Consider the following 21,054-nt stretch of genomic DNA (forward strand, 5'->3'; position numbering starts at 1 on the left):
ATTTCAGAGCCAGAGCACGCAGGCCTTGGCCCCTAACCACTGTCCTCTCAGTGGCTGTCCCTTTCCAGGCCAGTAAGACAGCTGCCCCTTGAGCCCACCAGCCTCTCCCCTGGCCTCCCTTAGGAACCTGGGCCTGAGCAGGAATCTTCAGGGCGGGCAGGGAAGAGTTGTTCTCCTCCAGTCTTACAGCAGGTATGACACCAAGGTGGGGGCAGAGAGCAGGCCAGGCCTTCCCAACACAGCTTCCTCAGCCTGGTGGAAGGGCAGGGGCCTCAAACACCAACCCCATCTGTGCCCCTAAGCACACAGCATTTCTGTAGCCATTGGTCCGTACAGACAAGAGGGTGCTGTGTGCCCCATCTCACTGCAATGTGGGGTCGGGAAGCACCTTTCTTCAGGAGGGACTCCTAGCCCCACACCGTCCCTTACTCTCTACTAGAGGCGTTCAGCACCGAAAAGTGACTGGAGAGGAGGAGCAAGCTAGGGGTGAAGGCTGGGCTGGAGAATCTAAGATACAGGACGGCCCCATCACCCTCCACTCCCAGAAACTCCACCAGGACCCAGGTGAGGCGCAGCAGTAGCCCCTCCCCCATCATCAGAGCCAAGTGAAGGCCAAGGTGGGATAGAGGTAAGGAGGCCAGGACCAGACAACGGTCATGGCAGAGGTCAGGATGGCAGCACAAAGGAAGGGCTGGCCAGAGCTCACTATGCTAGGAGCGGCCACCACAGAGGGTGGCCATGAGGCCTTTCCCACGTCACGCATGCCCATATCTGACCCCACCATCTGTTCCCCTAGCCTGAGAACACGGAGGGGCAGGCAGCACACAAGCCCATGAGGCCTCTTACCCTGAGAGCACACCCAACACCAGGTTGAGCATGAAGAAGGAGCCGATGATGATGAGAGGGATGAAGTAGAGCCAGTTCCAGGTGTTGCCAGCTGCATCATTTGTCTGGAAGCAAAGGGAAGATGAGGAAAACCAGGTGGACAAGACACACAGCGCTGGTTACCGAAGTGCCCCTGACCCGACCTCAAATACCTGGTAGCGCCTAGGCAGGGAGAGTTCAGGTACTGGGAGGTCCCGACACGGGGAGTCCACACAGGACCTACAGCAGACTTGCCTGCCTTTGTCCCACAGAGCTTTCACTGGAGCTGCAGCTCTCGAAAGACCAAGGACACTTAGCAGTCCTGGTCACTGCCCAGCAATGCTAAAAAGCCAACGAGTTGTTCCAGGGAGGCAAAGGGTCCCAAGACACCTTGAGGGCTGCATGCCAGCCTCTGCTTGGACAGCTTCCCTATTCTTCCCAGGGTGCTAGACATACCAGTCAGCTCCAAAGACACTTCCCCTGAATGGAGCCCACGGGCCCCAGGCTCGAGTCTGCAGCAGCTTCCACAGCTCAGAGGCAGTGAGCCCCATGCCGTATTTCCCCCGGGTCAAGTGCAGGTCCACAAGTCCCCAGGAACAGTTCTTACCATGTGCCTGGTTTCAGCCACAAGCCAGCACTCAGGCATAATCTAAAAACTGAATGCAAAGAAAGGCATCTCCTAGATCTTTCGACTTTTATAGCCTGGGTCTCATAACACAGTACCAATACTGTCCAGTTTTCTTTTTTTTTTTTTAAATTTTTTAATGTTTGTTTATTATTGAGACAAAGAGAAAAAGAGCATGAGTGTGGGAGGGCCAGAGAGAGAGAGACACACACACAGAATCCAAAGCAGGCTCCAGGCTCTGAGCTGTTAGCAAAGAGCCCAATGCGGGGCTCGAGCCTGAGCTGAAGTCGGATGCTTAATGGACTGAGCCACCCGGGCACCCCATAAAGTGTCCAGTTTTCAACTGAAACTCATCTGCCATGCCAAGAATCAGGAAAGGAACAAACAGAATGGAAAAAAAGAAAATCAACAGATGCTGTATGGTTAATTTTGTGTGTCAACCTTGACTGGGCCATGGGGTCCCTAGATATTTAATCAAACATTATTCTGGGTGTTTCTGTAAATGTGTTTGGGAGGAGATTAACATTTTAACTGACAGAGTAAAGCAGATTCCCTCCCATAATGTGGTGGACCTCATCCAGTAAGTTGAAGGTCTGAGTAGAACAAAAAGACCAACTCTCCTCCAGGTAAAAGGGAATTCCCTGGTAGACTGCCCTCAGACTTCATCGCACCATTGGCTCTACTGGGTTTCCACCTGTTGGCTTCCAGACTGGAAATGTACCACCATCTCTCCTGGGTCTTGGCCCTGCCAGCTCAAACTGCAGATTTGGACTTGCCAGTCTTCATAATCACAAGAAACAATTCCCAATAACAAATTAGTCAATTTCTCTCTCTCTCTTCATATGTATCTATATACACACACGTACATATACATCCTATCGGCTCTATATTTCTGGAGGACCCTGACTGATACATATTACCAACATTAGATGACAGAGATAGTAAAAAGTATCTGACAAAGATTTTAAAGCAGCTATTATAAAAATACTTCAGAGAGTAATCATGTACACACTTGAAACACACTCAAAAATAGAAAATCTCAACAAATAAATAGTATCAGCAAACAAGTAGAAGACATAAAGAAGAACCAAATGGAAAATGTAGAACTGAAAACCACAATAATCAAAATAAAAATCTAAATGGAAGGCACAACAACAGAATGGAGGAGACAGAGGAAAGAATAAGTGAAGAGTAAAAAAGAAAACTAGAAGTTACCCAGTCTGATAAACCGAAAGAAACCTGACTTCAAAAACAAACAAAAAAAAAAAAAAAAAAAAAAACAGAACAGAGACTAAAGCACCTGTGGGACTATGACAACAGCCCTAACATTCATGTCATCAGGACGGCAAAGTACAGGAGTGCTCAGTGTGCTGGGAGTGGCCGCCATGCACTCATGGAGGCTGGAAAGTACTAAAGACAAAAATGCTTGAAAACTTCTTAAATTTGTCAAGAGACATAAACCTACAGATTCAAGAAGCTAACCAAGCACCAAATAAGATAAATCTGGGCCTCCCGGGTGGCTCAGTTGGTTTCAGCTCTGGTTGTGGCCCCAGCGCCATGGGACTGAGCCCTGTGACGGGCTCCATGCCGAGTGTGGAGCCTCCGCAACACTCCCGCTCCCTCTCCCTCTGCCCCTCCCCTGCTGTGTGTGTGCATGCACTCTCTCTCTCTCTCTCTGTAATAAAAAATAGAAATAAAAAATAAAATAAAATAAACCCAAAGAAATCTACAGCATGACATATCATAGTCAAATTTATGAAAACTAAAGACAAATCAAAAATCTTTCAAGCGGCAAAAGAGAAATAACACCTTACTTATAGGTGGAAAACAATTCTAAATAGTCCTTGGGTCAAAGAAGAAGTCTCAAGGGAAATATAAAAATACACTGAACTGAATAAAAATGAAAATATAATATATAAAATTTGAAGGGCACAGCTAACGCAGTGCCAGGAGGGAAATTTCTGTCACTAAATACATACATTACAAAGAGGAAAAGTCTCAAATCAATAATCTAAACTTCCACCTCATGATGCTAGAAAAAAAAAGAGCAACATAAACCCAAACAAAACATATAATATGTTTTGTTATATAAATAAATATAATGTTAAGAGCATAAATTAACCAAGTTGAGAAGAAAAACAATAGAAAAAATGCAAATTTTTAACTTGGTTCTCTGAAAAAAATCGGTTACATTGACATACCTCTAACAACACTGACCAAGAAAAAAGGAGAAAAGATACATATTATCAATATTATGAATGAAACCGGGGATATCACTACAGACCCAGCAAACATCAAAAGGTTAATGAAGGAATACCACAAACAACTCTACATACATTCAATCACATGGAGGAAATGGACCAAGTTCTCAAAACACACAAACTACCACAACTCATCCAATGTAAAATAGCCAAATTTAACAGTACTACAATTATTAAGGAAAGTGAAATTGTAATTTAAAAAATCTCCCCCCTAAAAATGACATATTGATCAATGGAATAAAACTGATGATACAGAAATAAACCCTTACATTTATGATCAATTGATTTTTCAACAGTGGTGCCAAGAAATTCAATGGGGGAAAGAACAGTCTTTTCAACAAATGGTACCAAGACAACTGGATATCCACTTGCAAAGGATAATGCTGACTCCCTACCTTACATCACATACAAAAATTAAAATGTATCCTAGACCTAAATATGAGAGCAGAAACAAGAAAACTCTTAAGAGAAAATATAGGAGTAAATCTTCATGACTTTGGATTTGATAATGAATTCTTAGCTATAACACCAAAAGCACAATGGTGAAAATAAAAACAGAAAAATTGGACTTCATCAAAATAAAAATTGTTCATAATTCAAATGACACCATCAAGAAAGTGAAAAGACAATGCACAAAATGTGAGAAATATTTACAAATCATATATCTGATAAGGGTCTAGCAACCATAACAGATACTGGTCAATAATAAAAGGACAAAGTAACCAATTTTAAAATGGGAAAATGATCTGAATATACGTTTTTCCAAAGAAGACATATAAATGGTGTAATAAGCAGATAAAAGATTCTCAATATCATTAAGTCATTAGGGAAATGCAAATCAAAGCCAAAATGAAATACCACCTTATTTCATGGTTGTTTGATTAAATTTAAAATTAAATTTTAACAAGAAACAATAGGCGTTGTTGAGGATGTGGAGAAAAAGGAACACTCACGCACTGTTAGTGGGAATGCAAACTGGTGCAGCCACTCTGGAAAATAGTACATTTTCTCAGAAAGTTAAAAATAGTACTACCCTACAATCCAGCAATCACACTACTGGGTATTTACCCAAAGAATATAAGAACACTAGTTCAAAAGGATACATTCACCTCTATGTTCATGGCAAAATTATTTACAATAGCCAAGACATGCAAACAGCCCAAATGCCCACTGATTGATGAATGGATAAAGAAGATATATAAACATATGTTTATATGTAAATGTATTTATATGTATATACATACATACATACATACATACATACATACATTCAGCCATATAAAAAAGAATTAAATCTTGGGGCACCTGGGCTGTTTAGTCAGTAAAGCATCCAACTTCAGCTCAAGTCATGATCTCACAGTTTGTGACTTCAAGTCCCCCATTGGGCTCTGTGCTGACAGCTCAGAGCCTGGAGTCTGCTTGAGATTCTGTGTCTCCCTCTCTCTCTGTCCCTCCCCAGCTCATGCTCTGGTGCACTCTCTCTCTCAAAATAACAAATAAACATTCAAAAAAGAGAGGCGCCTGGGTGGCTTAGTCGGTTAAGCGTCCGACTTTCGCTTAGGTCATGATCTCGCGGTTCGTGGGTTCGAGCCCCGCGTCGGGCTCTGTGCTGACTGCCAGCTCAGAGCCGGGAGCTTGTTTCAGTCTGTGACTCCCTCTCTCTCTGACCCTCCCCTGCTCACGCTGTCTCTCTCTCTCTCTCTCTCCTAGAAATAAATAAACAAACATTAAAAAAAAACATTTAAAAAAGAAATCTCTAGACCCAATTCTCCAAAAAAGAATTAATACCACGTATACAGATCTCTTCTAGAAAATGAGAGAGAAGGAGCTACTTTCTAATTCATTTTATAAAGCTTGTATTGCCCTCATACCAAAACCAGACAAACATAATTCAAAATAGAAGGAAATTACAGACCAAAATCCCTCATGAATATGGATGTCAGAATCCTTAATGAAATATTAACAAATTGATTTAAGCAATGTATAAAAATAATTATATACCATGACCATGTGGGGTTTGTTCCGGGGATGCCAAGCTGTTTCAAAATTCAAAACTCAATCAACGTAATCCACTGTATTAACAGACTAAAGGAAAAATCACATTATCATATCAATGCAAAAAAATTCAACACTCAAGCATGATACAACCTCTCAGAAAGGTAGGTATAAGAGAACTGCCTCAGTTTGATAAAGAACATCCACAAAAAAAAACAAAAAATTTGCAGTTAACATTATACTTAACATTGAAAAACTCAATGTTTTTTTTGCTAAGATTGGGAGCATAGAAATATATTCTCTTATTTAACATAATGCTGGAAGTTTCAGCCAATGCAATAAGGCAAGGAAATAAAATAACAGTCATACAAATTAGAAAGGAAGAAATAAACTGTTCTTGTTTGCAGACATGTTTGCACAGGAAATCCCAAAGACTCTCCAAAACATATCCTAGAATAAATAAGTAAATTCAGCAAGGATGCAGGATATAAGATCAACATATAAAAATCATTTGAATGTCTAACAAAACATATACAGGACTTGTATACTGAAAACTCCAAAGTGCTGATTAAAGATTTGACCCTAAAAGTCCAAGCTACAAAGGAAAAAATTGATAAACTGGACTTTTTCACAATTAAGAATGCTTGTTCTGTGAAAAACCAGGTAAAGAGTATGAAAAGTCAAGTAATGAGTAGGAAAAATTATTTACAAGCCACATATCTGAAGAGACAGTTCCCTGAAGAAGAGAAATGAATGGCAAATAAGTATGAAATGAGGCTTAACACCATTAGCCATTAGGAAGTGCAGATTAATACCATAATGACATATCAGAACACACTTACCAGAATGGCTAAAGTTAAAAACAATGACAACATCAAATATTGGTGAGGAGGCTACATTATTCACACTCTCCTGGTGAGAACACAACAGAATACAGCCCTCTGGGAAATTTTTAGCTTCTTAAACTAAACTTGCAACCACAATACAACCCAGAAATTGCACTCCTGGGTTTCTATCCCTGAGAAATGAAAACTCAAAACCCATATGGAAATGTGTAGAGCAATTATGTTCACAACAGCCCTAAACTTGAAACAACCCATACGTCCTGTGACAGGTAAATGTTAAACAAACCCGGTCCGCCCAAATCACAGAAGACTGCTCAGCCATAGAAAGGAACCAATTACTGACACACGTTAATCTAGATGAAACCCCAAAGAATCACTGAGTGAAAGCACCCAATGCCAAAAAGTAACATACAGTATGGTGTCATTTATATAACCTCCTTGACATCACAGATGTGACAGTGGTTCACAGGGATTGAGGGGGGTGAGGGTAAGAGAGAAGTTGGTGGCCACAAGGGCAGCCGGGGGTCCTTCCGCGATGGAATGTTGTGCGTCTCGACGACATCAGTGCCAGTATCCAAGTCGTGATCACGCTAGTTCTGCAGGTTGTAACCATTACACGAAACATGGGGTCTCTGTATTATTTCGTACAGCTGCATGTAAGCCCTCAATTATCTCAAATAAAGTTTAGTTTTTAAAAAAACAACAGCCAACCCCCATATGTCCCCGCAGTTCCCTCGCACTGTCTCGCGACACCTCACAGGGAGCCGGGAGAGAGCCGACTCCAGCTGCCGTCCTCACTGTCATCCTGCCTTCACCTTTAACCTGCACCTTTTACCCCACCACCGAAACTGCTCTTGTCAAGTTTACCAGCATCTTTCTTGACCTCTGACCTAGCTGATCATTTTCTAAAAGCCTTGTTCTTAGCTCTGCTTCCAAGACACAGCACGCTCAGGCTGTGGTTTCTACTCTGCCTCACAGGCTCCACCTTGGTCTCTTTCTTTCCTACTTGTCTTCTGAATGTTGGAATTCCCCCACCAGCCAAGCTCAGAGATGGCTCAGTCTTGGGCCTTCTTTGCTTCTTCTACATTCCCTGCTGAGCCAATCACATCCTCGGCCATAATGTTAACCTCCATCCATGATCTCAGACAGACACCCTGAGCCGTGCTGTCTCCTCTGAGCTCCCTGTCATATACCCAACTGTATACTCAGCGTCTCCCTTGCATGAAAATAGTTCTTTGAAACATTAGGGGTCGAATCAGAGTGCTGGGCTTCACTACTACTCCCCTGAAACAAAACCGAGCAAAGATCTCACCCCAAGTCTCCCTTCTCAAGAAAAGGCACCACCTTCCCCAGTGGCTGACGTCGCATCCTCTTCGGTTCTTCCCTCTCACACTGCACACCCGGCCCTACCTGCGCTAACTGTAAAACACAGCCTTTGCAACTAATATCTGCACAACCCTTCCTCAGAGCTGTATGTGGCCAGTACAGCGAGCATATGCAAAACCACATGTGTATAACCATAAACCAACTTTACTTACCTCCCCCTGTCCCTTTGATCACATTCATGCCCCTGGATAAAAATTTGGATAAGTCCTATTACTCTTCTGATAACTCCTAGGTAGTGGAAAGTTCTACAATCATTTCAACTAGAAAACACAGTCTCACTTCAGTAATTAAGTGTCCAATCCCAGCTGGCAATAAAACTACTTGACATGCTTTACACTGAAAATATCTGCTCTGCTCGCTGGCCACAGCTGGCTGCTTTCGCTGGGAGGGAGGCGTGGTCCCTGTCTGCCCTCCACGCCTGGCGCTGTTCTTCTTCCTCAGCTGGCTGCTGGGTTACTGACCCCAACACGATCCAAGCAGGGGAGGAAGGGGGGCGGGGGGGGGGAGCCTGGGGACAGGCAAGTTCTTCTGTGCATTGCGGTGTCCTGAGATAATCTCATCTCTCTGGGCCTAACGGAAATTTCCTGCTGACTTGTCCCTCATGAAGCACTTCTGTGGGTTCTTCCAGGAACACATTTGACTCCACTTACATTTCAAGCTGCAGGCAAGCCATTTCTCCTTCAGCTGGAGAACTGCCCCACCCCCACCCCCATTGTTTCAGCAGTCCCTCGTGAACAGAGGTTCTCTGCTGAGACCTTGTCACTCCCTTGGTCAGAATTAAAAAGGGCTCCTGTCTGGCCACTCTCCCCTGGCCACAGCTGGTCCATGAGAAGCACTCACACACCCTCCTCTGTTCCCAACTTCAAGTGTGCTCTCCACCTCTCTCTCTCTGCCCCACCGCTGCAGGCCGATGGCCCCTGCCCTTGAAGTCCAGGCACTGTCACTTGGGGCTCCACACTTAAGGAGTATGTCTGAAAGGACCATGAAAGCTCCTCTCACGGGGTTGGAGGCAAGGGGCAGGCTCTCTCTCTAAAGAATCCCCTTCAAAACACCCTGTCTGATTTGCAGCAACTCACCCTATTATTCTTCAGTGTGGAGAGTGGATCCAGCCAGATCTAGGCCACCTCACAGCTCACCACTGTCACTGTGTCCTGGGGCCTTGCCAAACCTCCAAGGCACAATCTCATAGCACCTGCATGTCTGGCTTCCAGACCTCACCAGGCCTGGCTGTCACAAGGTATCTAACTCATCACTCCCTGCCTCTCATCCACCTTTGTTTTCTTTAAACCACTTGCCATTATTAGGGCTTTACCAAATGCCTCCTGCTTCTCACTGTATATGCAGTATCTCAGGGAGCGCCCAGAGCCCTGAGGGTCCAATGGAAATATGTGCCTCTGTGGCTGTCTTGACCAGTCCTGCCCTAAGGTCTAGTTCCTGCTCAGCCCCTCCCACGCAGAGCACAGACCCACCAGTCTGAGTCACCAGGGCCACGGGCCAATTCCCAGTGGGCACTGGAAGCTGCAGCAACCTGTTCATGCAGTCCTCGCTCAGGTGGGGCTGGCAGGGATGTGGCCAGCACAGAGCTATTTTTAGGGTCTGTCTTGGGGAAATTGTTCCTTGATTTGCTGTAGGAAAAGAACAGCCAAGCTCCTCATAACCGCCTTTGTGCCTGTTCTTCTTTTCCTCAATTAAACAGAGCCTGTCATGAGACACAACTCCCACTCCAAGGAGGGATCTGGTTCAAGGGACTGCGGGCCAGCTTTTCCCTAACTTCCACCTCCCCGCTGCCTGCTCAGTGAGCATCTACCAAGCACCTGCTGGACACCTGGCCCTGAGATCCACCTGAATATCCACGAACCCACAGAGCAGAGGGTCCCAGTCTGTCCCTTTCCATCTGTCCATCATGCCACCAGATATCACCATCATTTCCTCCCCAGGCTCCTAGAGGCTGGGAAACACAGGGCTCCAGGGGCTCAGCATACAAGTGGCAGGTTCAACATGCGGGGTCTTGTACCTGACATTCCAGCAACCAGCCGTGCCCTCCCAGGCAAACCTTCCAAGATCTCTAGCTCATGTGTACCTTCCTTGTCTACCTCCCAGGGCCCCTGAGGAACTAATTTAATTGTTCGTATGCCCTAGTGGCTCACAGGACCACACAGGCTAGAAGGTAGCTAGGGAGGTCATCACATAAAAAAAGAGACAGAACTCTGGTCAAGCATTTGCGGTAGAGCCCTCCCAGAAGAGCTTCACGCGGAGGGGACGTGGCAGTGGGATGGGTCACCAGGCAAGGACATTAGACCAGCTTCTGTCCTGGGCACGAACCCAGACTTCCCTGTACACACCACTGTGACAGGCGGGCAACCTGATGGTCAAGAGGATGAAGAGGAAACAGCACCAGATAGACACAGTGGAAAAGACAAAAATGCGCAAGACACACACTCTGACCCCAGAACGCCAGCATCATCAGAGAAGTCTTCCTCAGCGTCAGCTCAGTGCAGCGGTAAAGCCTGCCCTGCTCCTGACTGTCTTCAGCCGGCTGCCTAGGGACGAGAGCCCCAGCAGGCTTCACTCTCCCTCCCTCCGTCCAGACAACCCCAGCAGGGATGGCAGAGCTGGCAGTTCCCAGCAAGCTGCCTACTAGTCTTAAGGCCTTGGGCAACTTAAACAGCCCCTCCATGCCTCAGTTTCTTCATTGCACATGGGGTTCTTGAGATGACTCTATGAGTTAACAGGGATAGGACACTTCACGCAGGGCCTAATTTGGAGCAAGCTTGCAGTGAGGCTTAGGGGATTGGCACTGTGACCATCTGGTCAGCAGCAGCAATAGCATCTTCTCTGGCATTTTCTTTGCTGACTTTCTACTGCCTGGCCCTCAGTTTTACTTTCCTAAGAGAAGCTGTCCTGGAGACTCTAGGACCCAGGTCAAAAGTATGAGTTAAAACTGATGACAGAGGGCCTTTGGTAGAGTCATCTGAAGGAAGGGGCCTGTATTTTATCCTGGGGTAGAGGAAGGAGCTTGAGGCTGGGCAGAGGCCCTTAGATCAGAAATGTCACCCCAAATGGGATCCCAGGAGCTTCACGGCCCATCCACAGTCCCAGGGCCAAGATGCAACTCACGTTGTAAAGGATGTCAGTCCAGCCCTCCATGGTGATGCACTGGAACACTGTCAAGATGGCAAACAGGATATTGTCGAAGTTGGTGATGCCGAAGTTGGGTCCCGGCCAGTACTCCCGGCACTCGGTGTCGCCCTCACACAGCCGGGCTGGGGCCTCCTTGCCACAGGGAAAGTCACCCACTGGCTCTGTGTCTGTGGAGAGGAGAATGAAGCAGAGACCCTGAACCCAGAAACACCAAGTTCTCCACCCCCTACTGGGACTTCTGGGTCACAAAGACCTCATCACAAGTGGGCAGGAATCAGGCACCAATGGAAATCCTCCCTCAACTCCCTGCACCGGCTCTCCCGCTGCCTACAGTCTGGCTCCATCTGAGTTCAGACCGACCCTCCCAGGAACTACTGGCCAACCTCTCCCTCTCTCCTGGAACCTGCCCATTACTGTTTAAACAGGCCTTAGGACTTGCTTGCCTTAAAACCAAAAACAACAAACCCCTAACATCCAACTCTTCTACCACCACACCACTGATTGCTCCTTTCTCTCACAGCCAAACTAACACCGAGGCTCTCCTGACATGCAGATGCTGCCTGTCACTCTGGAGCCAGCCACTGCAGGCCCTGCTCACCAGGCAGGCTGGCTCGGAGCCCACACAACGTGTGCCCACAGGCTGGCTGGGGGCTGCAGAGCCCGGGCCTCACTACACTGGCCCCTACAGAGTGGATTTGCTTCTGCTGGCCTTGATAAGACGTTTTTAAAATCATGAATTATTTAAATTTTAGTAAGAGCTTTCTCTACGTCGATTGAGATGATCACGTGGCTCATCTGCCTCACTGCAAAATACATCCAGAACCCAACTCATTATGACCACCTCCACCGAAACAGCCTGGCCACAGCCACCATGTCTCTTGGGTTGAGGTATTACCCTCCTGCGGAAGCTGTTTCTGCCTCTGTCTCCCTGGAGCAGCCAGAACAATCAGATGATGTCAGTTTTCACTCAGAGCCCTGCACTGTCTTCCTGATTTCTCTCAGAGGAAGACTCAGAGTTCCTACCATGGCCGTGAAGCCACGTGATTTCCCCTCTGTTCCCGCTGATCTTTGTAACTGGAGCTCTCCGGCCCAGCGGCCACATCACAGTCCCTCTTACTCCAGTCTGATCGCTGCTCACCCATCCCCTCAGGAGAGAGGCCTCCCCTGGCCAGTTTCTGTGAAGCAGGTTCCCAAATTATTCTATCGCAAACTCCCCTTTGGTTTCTTCCTAGGAGTTACCACAATCTGTAATCATTGTATATGTGTTTATTCACGTGTTTGTGTTTTCCAGCTTGTGGTGTATGCCCCCCCCCCCCATTCTGTCTGGCACCTAGAACAGTGCCTGTCTCCTGGATGAGTGAGAGCATGGTCCCTGTCTGACCCCAAGGGGTGCTGCCAGGCCTTACCTGTGCTGTTGGGGAAACAGGCCTTGTGGAATTTGCCCATGTAGAACTCGAGGCCAATGATGGCGAACATGAGGATGGCGAAGAAGAGAAGCAGCCCGATCTGCAGAAGCGGGACCATGGCCTTCATTATGGACTTGAGCACCACCTGCAGACCTGGGCCAGAGCAGCCAGAGCATGGCATGTCAGAGCAGGGTGGGTGGTACGGGGGGCGAGTGGGGGTGTGGGTAGACTGGCGAACGCCTGGGCTGCGCAGGACTGGAGGTCCTGGGGTAAGGTGCTGAGCTGAGGACCCTCAGAGTAAGGGATGGAGCGGGGAATGTGGGGAGTTGGGGGGACGGCATGTGCTTCCACAAGAGTCCTCAGGGTGGGGGGCCAAGCATAAGTCTCGGAGGGAAGTAGACGGAGCAGGGTGTGCAGTGTCAGAGTGTGCAGTCTGGTGGAGGGTAGGTGCTGGGGAGATGTGGGGACCTACGGAGGGCTCTCGGTGGAGCCAGAACAGAGTCCTAAGAGGAAAGGGGAGGGGATACTGGGAGGGAAGAGCAGGTCTTGACAGGCCCCAACACTTCAGGGAAAGCAAAGCAAGGGACCTGCTCACAGGAGTGTCTGACCACTGACCACAAGGCCAGAGACAGTCAGCACATGGAGGAAGCTCAACCCCGTGACCCCCTCACCGCAGGGCCCCAGCTCTTAGATACAAGCCTGAGCCTTTGCCTGGCAGGGTCTTGGGGCAGAACAGGGGCTCCCCCTGCAGCGGCCTCAGGGGGACGGAGCCCTGAGTGGTCCCTGCCCACTTGGGGCCCTGAGGAAACCTAAAACTACACTTCCACTGGACTGGAGGAACAGGGGCCACGCTGCGCCTGCCCCCAGCCACGCTCCTAACCAGCCTTGGCCCCTTGGGCAGCTGAGTCCAGGACTGTGTCTTAATCTGGTCTGGGTTCTCCAAGGGCCTGCCAAGCCCGAGCCGAGACAGGTGGGCCTTTGACTATTTTGTCAGGCGTCCTGCCGACCTCCTTGCTCGGTCTCGTCTGTGCTTTAACCCCAGAAAAAGCAGCAAAGAGCTAGAAATATAGCAGAGCGTGTGAGGAGAAGCAAAGTTTCCATGTGGGGAGGCCAAGTCAGGGCAAAACAACAGGGCCAGTCTCCGGGCTGTCACAGAGAACGCCAGCCTTCTTCACACCTGGTTCCCAGGGGTCAGGAGCACTGAGCTTTGAGTCACCAAAGCCAAAGAGCCCATTGGCTAAGGCTTAGCTGTGGCTGTGGTGGGGTCGGGGTCGGGGGTCAGTGATCCAGGTGGGCTTGGGCCTGACTGCTTTTGCCGGACTCACTCGGAATCCCAGACACCAGCTTCAGGGGCCTGAGCACACGCACAGCCCGCAGGGTCCGCAGGTCGAAGTCGGTGCCAGCTGTGGCCAGGATCCTGGCAGGAGCAGAGAAGGAACAGGGAAGTAAGGGCTCCACATTCACGTGAGAGGAGAATACGTGCCCCCACCCACGTCCCTTCTCCCAACAACAGCGACACCTTCTGGCCTGTGTCCCCCACTGTCCGAGCACAGGGCTGACAGCGGGTGTGGTGCTGCTGTGGCGGAAGAGGCAGGCACTGAATCCAGGCGTCCTCACAGCAATGGCCGCAATGACTGCTTCCAGCGTGACCCTCCCTCCGGCTCAACGGAATCACCCCAGGAGGGCACATGGTCTCTGGCACCTGGCCTGGCCTTGAGTTTGCCCTCCATCTAAATCCAAGCCCGGCCCAGGTCCCCGAACCAATGCCTCCTGCACTGCAAGCGGCCTCACGAGAGGCGGTGCTGAGTGGAAACTCCTCAACAGGCGCCACACACACCCTTCCTCACCTTCCCCCAGAGAACACCGGCTGGGGGGCAAGCAGGGGAGGGCAGGCCGAAGAGCAGCTACAGGGGACTCAGCAAAGCCATCATAACCAATCCCGTCAGCCAGAAAATATATTCCAAACTGTCCCATCTCAAAAAACAAAAGCTCCAATAGCCACCTCTCAGCACAGCTGTTTCCCTGCTCCCTCCACACCAAAGCTCATTCAGAGGGTCAGCCCTTGGTGTCCCCACCACCTGACCTTCCTGTCCCCCATTAGGCTGTCACCCACACTATTCCCCTGGAAAGCTGTTCAAGCCTTTGTCTCGCTGACTCCAATGGTCAAGTCTCCCTCTCTAAATGGTTTCTCCTCTGCCCTTGGGTCAACTCCCTCGTTTCCCCCCAGGTTCCCAGCAGCCCCTCAGGGTCTTGGTCGCCACCCTCGCCTCCTCCACCAGACTCCAGAAGTGGAAGCCCCAGGGCTCAGACCCAACAGGTCTACCCCACAGCTCTGAGCCCCTCAGCATGCTGGTCACTCGCACACGCACATCACTAACTGCAGACTCATAAACCCAACTGCCTTTTTTTTTTTAATGTTTTTTTTAATGTTTTATTTATTTCTAGGAGAGAGAGAGAGACAGCGTAAGCAGGGGAGGGTCAGAGAGAGAGGGAGTCACAGACCGAAACAGGCTCCAGGCTCTGAGCTGGCAGTCAGCACAGAGCCCGACGCGGGGCTCGAACCCACGAACCGCGAGATCATGACCCAAGCGAAAGTCGGACGCTTAACCGACTAAGCCACCCAGGCGCCCCCCAACTGCCTTTTTAACATTTCCACTTGGGCATCAAAGCAGCATATCAAGCATCATACAATTAAAGAACTGTCTTTTTTTTTTTTTTTTTTTTTTTTTTTNATCTCCCTCTCTCTCTGTCCCTCCCCTGCTCACACTCTGTCTCTCTCTCTCTCTCTCTCTCAAAATAAACACTAAAAAAAAAATTAATACGAAACTTGCAGGGTAAAAAAATAAGGACAACAAGAAAATATCTATTCAAACCAAAACCACTGCTCTGAGAGACATTCAACTATTTAAATCAATTACTGGAAGATTAATCTTGTTCTGATAAAATCAATAAATTATTGAACAAAACCAGTCAGAAACGGGTAGGTATTTTAAAAACTAGCTCAAAGTTCTGGCAATTACAAATCGTTACTGTAATAACATTAACAACAACAATAAATCACACTCTGGGCTGGAGGCCTGGTTTGAGAGTATTAGTGGTTTGGACAACAGTGTGGAGGCTGGTGCTAGGGAACTCACCCACAGACACCAAAAAGCCAAAGAGGGAAAACGAGAGAAGCTCAGTGACACGCAGGCCAGATCATATGCCCAGCACACGCCAGCGTGAGCCGCAGCAGAGAATGGGGGAGACGCTGAAGAAGCGACATCTGAAGAAGTAGCAGGTGAGAAATGTCCAGAATTAAAGACGACTTCTCAGATTTAAAGTGCACTGCAAGTACCAACCAGACAAAGAAAATATATCCAACCAGAAGCAGTGAGAGGCTGCAGAACATCAAGCATAAAAAGTCTTAGAAGGTACCAGAAAAAGACAAAATATCTAGAAAAAAAACAAAAGACAAAAAAGAAAAGACAAAATATCTAGAAAAAGATTAAAAAGAAAGAAACCTTCACTTCACTTCAAAAATATATGTTTGAAGATAATTAAGTTATACCTTCAAAGAGCTACAGCAGAAAAGTAATCGTCACCTTAGAGCTCAGTGTCCAGCTATACCGTCAATGAAAAGTGAGGGCAAAGGCGCCTGGGGGGCTCAGTTGGTCAAGTGTTCAACTTCGGCTCAGGTCATGATCTCACAGTTCACAAGTTCAAGCCCCACATTGGGCTCTGTGCTGACAGCTCAGAGCCTGGAGCTGCTTCAGATTCTGTGTCTCCCTCTTTCTCTGCCCCTCCCTCACTCATATTCTCTCTCTCTCTAAAATAAATAAAACATTAAAAAATTTTTTTAAAAAAGAAAAGTGAGGGTAAAATAAACACATTTTCAGATATAAAAGAAGTCATGACCCCAGACTCTCAGTAAAACAAGATGAAACCTGAGCCCAAAAACAATGCATAGTATACAAGAATAATGGCAGACACAGAAAGTAATTTGTAAGTAGTTAAATTTAATAAATCTTGATTGTTTTTTAATTGTGATATTCACTTTTCATTATTTTGTGTGTATTCTCCACATGTAAGACTGACAATCTAGGCAACAATACAAATATGTACAGAAAGGGTTCTTGCATGTGTAGCTGAATCAAACTATGTCATAGAGACTAACTCACTCTTAATTGTTAGACAAGGAAGCAGCAAAAATTTTGTGTAAAGGGCCAATTAGTAGGTATTTAGGCTTTGCGAATGTAAGATCTCTGTTGCAACCACTCAACTCTGATCTTGCGGCACAAAAGCAGCCACAGACAATATGTAGAGAAATGGACAGGGTTGTGTTCCAATAAAACTGTATTTATAACCACAGGCTGCCAAAAAGATAGGCTGTAGTTTGCTGTTCTGTGTCAGACAAATGTATGGTTACAAGTAGGTGTTTAAATATGAAGGATATCAGGGCACCTGGGTGGCTCAGTCAGGTAAGCATCTGACTTTGGCTCAGGTTATGATCTCAGGTTTCATGAGTTCAAGCCCCACATCAGACTCTGCACACTGACCACGCATAAACTGCTTGGGATTCTCTCTCTCCCCCCTTCCCCCACTTGCACTCTCTCTGCCTCTCTCAAAAATAAATCAATAAATAATAAATAAATGATAAAATGTTAAGGATATCAGCTAAATGGCTAGAAATACAATGTATCAGAAAACCAGCAGAGGGGATAAAGGTATGTGGGTAACAGGTAACACAGAACAATTTGTGAATTACGGGAGTCAGAAAAATCTGCCCAAAAAGGCAAAAAAGATATCAAGAGAAAACACGAAATTAATATACCGGAATTAAGTCCAATGTATCAGTAATTACAAAGAAACCATAAATGATTATTAATTTTCTATTAAAGCAAAGATTATTACATTGGGTTTTTTTAATCCAAATGTATGCTACTTACAAAAGACACAACGGGGTGGAAATGCAGAAATATTTAAAACAAAATATTTCTTAAAAGATATACAAGGAGATACTATAGAAAAGACAGTTGGGGGGTGCCTGGGTGCTTCAGTCAGTTAAGCATCCACTCTTGATTTTTTTTTTTTTTTACAAATAGTTTATTGTCAAATTAGTTTCCACATAACACTCAGTGCTCATCCCCACAAGTGTCCTCCTCCATGCCCATCCCCCCCTCCCCCCACATCCATCAGTCCTCAGTTTTTGTCAGCATTCAAGAGTCTCTCATGGTTTGCCTCTCTCCCTTTCCCCCACCATTTCCGCCCTTCTTCTCCCCCTTGTTCCTCCGTCAAGTTCCTCCTAATCATCTGACTTCAGCTCAGATGACAACCTCAAGGTTCAGGAGTTCGAGTTCCGTGTTGAGCTCTGTGTCGACAGCTCAGAGCCTGAAGCCTGCTTCAGAATCTGTCTCCTTCTCTCTCTGTCCTTCCTACGCTCGTGCTGTGTCTCTCTCTCAAAAATAAATAAACATTAAAATAAATAATTAAAAAATAATTTTAAAAATGTTTTAAATGAAATAAACATTTAAAAAATACCACATATTAAAATATGTGGGGGTTCGACGGGGCGCCTGGGTGGCTTAGTCGGTTAAGCGTCCGACTTTCGCTTAGGTCATGATCTCGCGGTTCATGGGTTCGAGCCCCGTGTCGGGCTCTGTGCTGACTGCCAGCTCGGAGCCTGGAGCCTATTTCAGTCTGTGACTCCCTCTCTCTCTGACCCTCCCCTGCTCACGCTGTCTCTCTCTCTCTCTCTCTCCTTGAAATAAATAAAACATTTAAAAAAATTTAAAAAAAATAAAAAAATAAAATAAAATATGTGGGGGTTCGGTTAAAGTGATGTTTTAGGGGAAATTTATAACCTTCAATGATTTTTTTAAAAGACTGAAAGTAAATAAACACAGATATACCTCAAGAATCTTCAAAAAGAAAAGCAGAGTAAATTTACAGAAGAGAGAAAATGGAAATAATAAAGAGCGGACATGCTTAAAATAGAAAATAGAGAAATAACAGAAAGCTGAATCTGAAAGTTTAATAAAATGAAAAAGCTTCTGGCAAGGATAATCAAGAAAAAGAAAGAGTGTGCACATATCTGGACATACCTGTACACAGACACACACATTTACAAACACATACAGCACTTGCATGCATTTGCATGGGTGCTCATGCAAGTGCACGTGTGTGTACACATGTATGCACACATGCCTAAGTGTGTTAGGCATTACACACAGGGAATGTAACTACAGGCATGAGAGATTTTTAGAATTCTAAAAGAATATTATTAACAATTGTATGCCAATGTTAAAATCTTGATGAAATGGATATATCCTTCCAAAATGCAAATTATCAAAAGTAACTGAAAAAGTAGAAAACCTGAATAAAAAAAATGGAAAGAGCCTAAGTGTCCATCAACGGACGAATGGATCAAGAAGATGTGGTTTATCTATATGATGGAATACTCCACGGNCTCACAGGAAATTTTTAAAAACCTGAATAAGCCATGAACAACTGTATTCCTTTTCTATTGCGGGGTAAAAACTTGCCACTGTTTTAGTCACTTGAAATAGCACTGATTAGCTCACAGCTCTGCAGGTCAGAAGTCAGGGCGCGGTGCAGCTGTGTGCTCTGATGAGGGTCTCACAAGGCTGAGATCAAGGTGTCAGCCAGCTGCACCTTCACCTGGAGGCTAACCTAGGGCAAGTCCTGCTTCCCAGCCGCTTCACAGGGAAAGGGGTCCCGCTGTCTTGCTGTCAGCTGGGGGCTTCTCTGAGCTCCTGGAGACGGCTCGGGTCCTTGCCACCTGGCCTTCAACAGTCCCTCACATTTCTAAACTCTCTGATTTGGGGAAGGACCCGGTCCCTTTAAAAGGATCACCTAATTAGGTGGGGTACTTTTTGGTTAACTCACAGTCAACTGATTATAAACTAACCATGGCAGTGATATCTTATCCTATCCACGGTCCTTCCCACACTGAAGGGGAGATGGCCGGAGGCAGGGATGGAAGCCTTGGAAGTCACCTTGGAGTCCTGCCTACCACAGCCATTTACAAAAATGAAGCCTAGGTGGCTCAGTTGATTAAGCATCTGACTTCCACTCAGACATGAGCTCACAGTTTGTAGGTTCAAGCCTTGCATCAGGCTCTGTGCTGACAGTTTGGAGCCTGGAGCCTGTTTCAGATTCTCTTGTCTCCTTCTCTCTTTGCCCCTCCCCCACTCACATTGTCTGTCTCTTAAATAAATAAACTTTTAAAAGTAATAATAATTAATGAATTTGGATTCAGGTTTTCTCTGGCAGAACATCAGACCCAGACAATTTTACAAGCTAGTTCTATGAACATTCAAAGAACAGATAATTTTATGCAAACTGTTTCAGAGAATAAACATACAAGAGGGGCACCTGGGTGGCTCAGTCGGTTAAGTGTCCAACTTTGGCTCAGGTCATGATCTCACAGTTCGTGGGTTCAAGCCCCGCGTTGGGCTCTGTGCTGACAAGCTCAGAGCCTGGAGCCTGTTTCAGATTCTGTGTCTCCCTCTCTCTCTGACCCTCCTCTGTTCACGCTGTCTCTCTCTCAGAAATAAATAAAAAAATATTTTTAAAAAAATACAAGAAAAGCTTCTCAACTCATATCAAAACTAGAAAAGACAAGAAAACTTTATACACATCTCAATTATGAACACAAATCTTAAGTTAAAAATCAGAATAAACCAAATTCCAAGGTAGGTATTTAAAGAGTATATAGGGGCGCTTGGGTGGCTCAGTCGGTTAAGCCTCCGACTTTGGCTCAGGTCATGATCTCATGGTTGGTGGGTTCAAGCCCCGCATCGGGCTCTGTGCTGACAGCTCAGAGCCTGGAGCCTGCTTCAGATTCTGTGTCTCCCTCTCTCTGACCCTTCCCTGTTCTCTCTCTCTTTCTCTCTCTCTCAGAAATAAAACATTTAAAAAAAAAAGAGTATATAATGGCCAGCTGAGTTGTCATAGCAATATAATAACAGTTCAATAGTAGAATTACTATCAGTGTAATCTACCACATTAGTCTATAAATTCAATGCAATTCCCAACAGATAAAAGTAAATAAAATAAAATAAAATCCCAACAAATTTCAAATGGAGAAAACCCTAAATTTGTAGAAAACCCACCAAAAATTACCAGAATGAATGAATTCAACAAAGTTTCAGGATATAAAGTCAAAACAAGAAAATAAGTTGTGTTTTTATACACCTGCAATGAACAAACAAAAAAGGAAGCTTTTTTAATCCATTTACATAACATCAAAAAAAATACTTGGGGGGGGAGGTGATGCCTGGGTAGCTTAGTCAGTTAAGCATCCAACTCTTGATCTTGGCTCAGTTCATGATCTCACGGTTCATGAGTTCAAGCCCCACATTGGACTCTGTGCTGACAGCATGAAGCCTGCTTAGAATTTTCTCTCCCCCTCTCTCTCTGCCCCTCTTCTGCATGCTCTTTCTCTCGCTCTCAAAATAAATAAACTTCACCAAAAAAAAAAAATACTTAGGAATAAAATTAACCAAGGAGGTAAAAGATTTATACAC

At 46.0% G+C, this 21,054-nt stretch overlaps 1 protein-coding gene across 1 annotated transcript in view; it reads right to left on the reverse strand.

The window, feature by feature from the left end:
• The window catches only part of CACNA1B (calcium voltage-gated channel subunit alpha1 B), a 198,063-nt gene that overhangs the window by 140,729 nt on the left and 36,280 nt on the right, over positions 1–21,054 (reverse strand). The window contains exons 5-8 of the mRNA XM_077771531.1: positions 13,849–13,940; positions 12,524–12,676; positions 11,094–11,284; positions 847–950 (exon numbers count right to left, since the gene is read on the reverse strand). Of these exons, the coding sequence (XP_077627657.1) occupies positions 847–950; positions 11,094–11,284; positions 12,524–12,676; positions 13,849–13,940 (540 nt within the window). The remainder of the gene's footprint in view (positions 1–846; positions 951–11,093; positions 11,285–12,523; positions 12,677–13,848; positions 13,941–21,054) is intronic.

Source organism: Crocuta crocuta, unplaced genomic scaffold, assembly GCF_008692635.1.
Source record: "Crocuta crocuta isolate KB4526 unplaced genomic scaffold, BGI_CrCroc_1.0 scaffold1013, whole genome shotgun sequence".
NCBI classification, from domain to species: domain Eukaryota; kingdom Metazoa; phylum Chordata; class Mammalia; order Carnivora; family Hyaenidae; genus Crocuta; species Crocuta crocuta.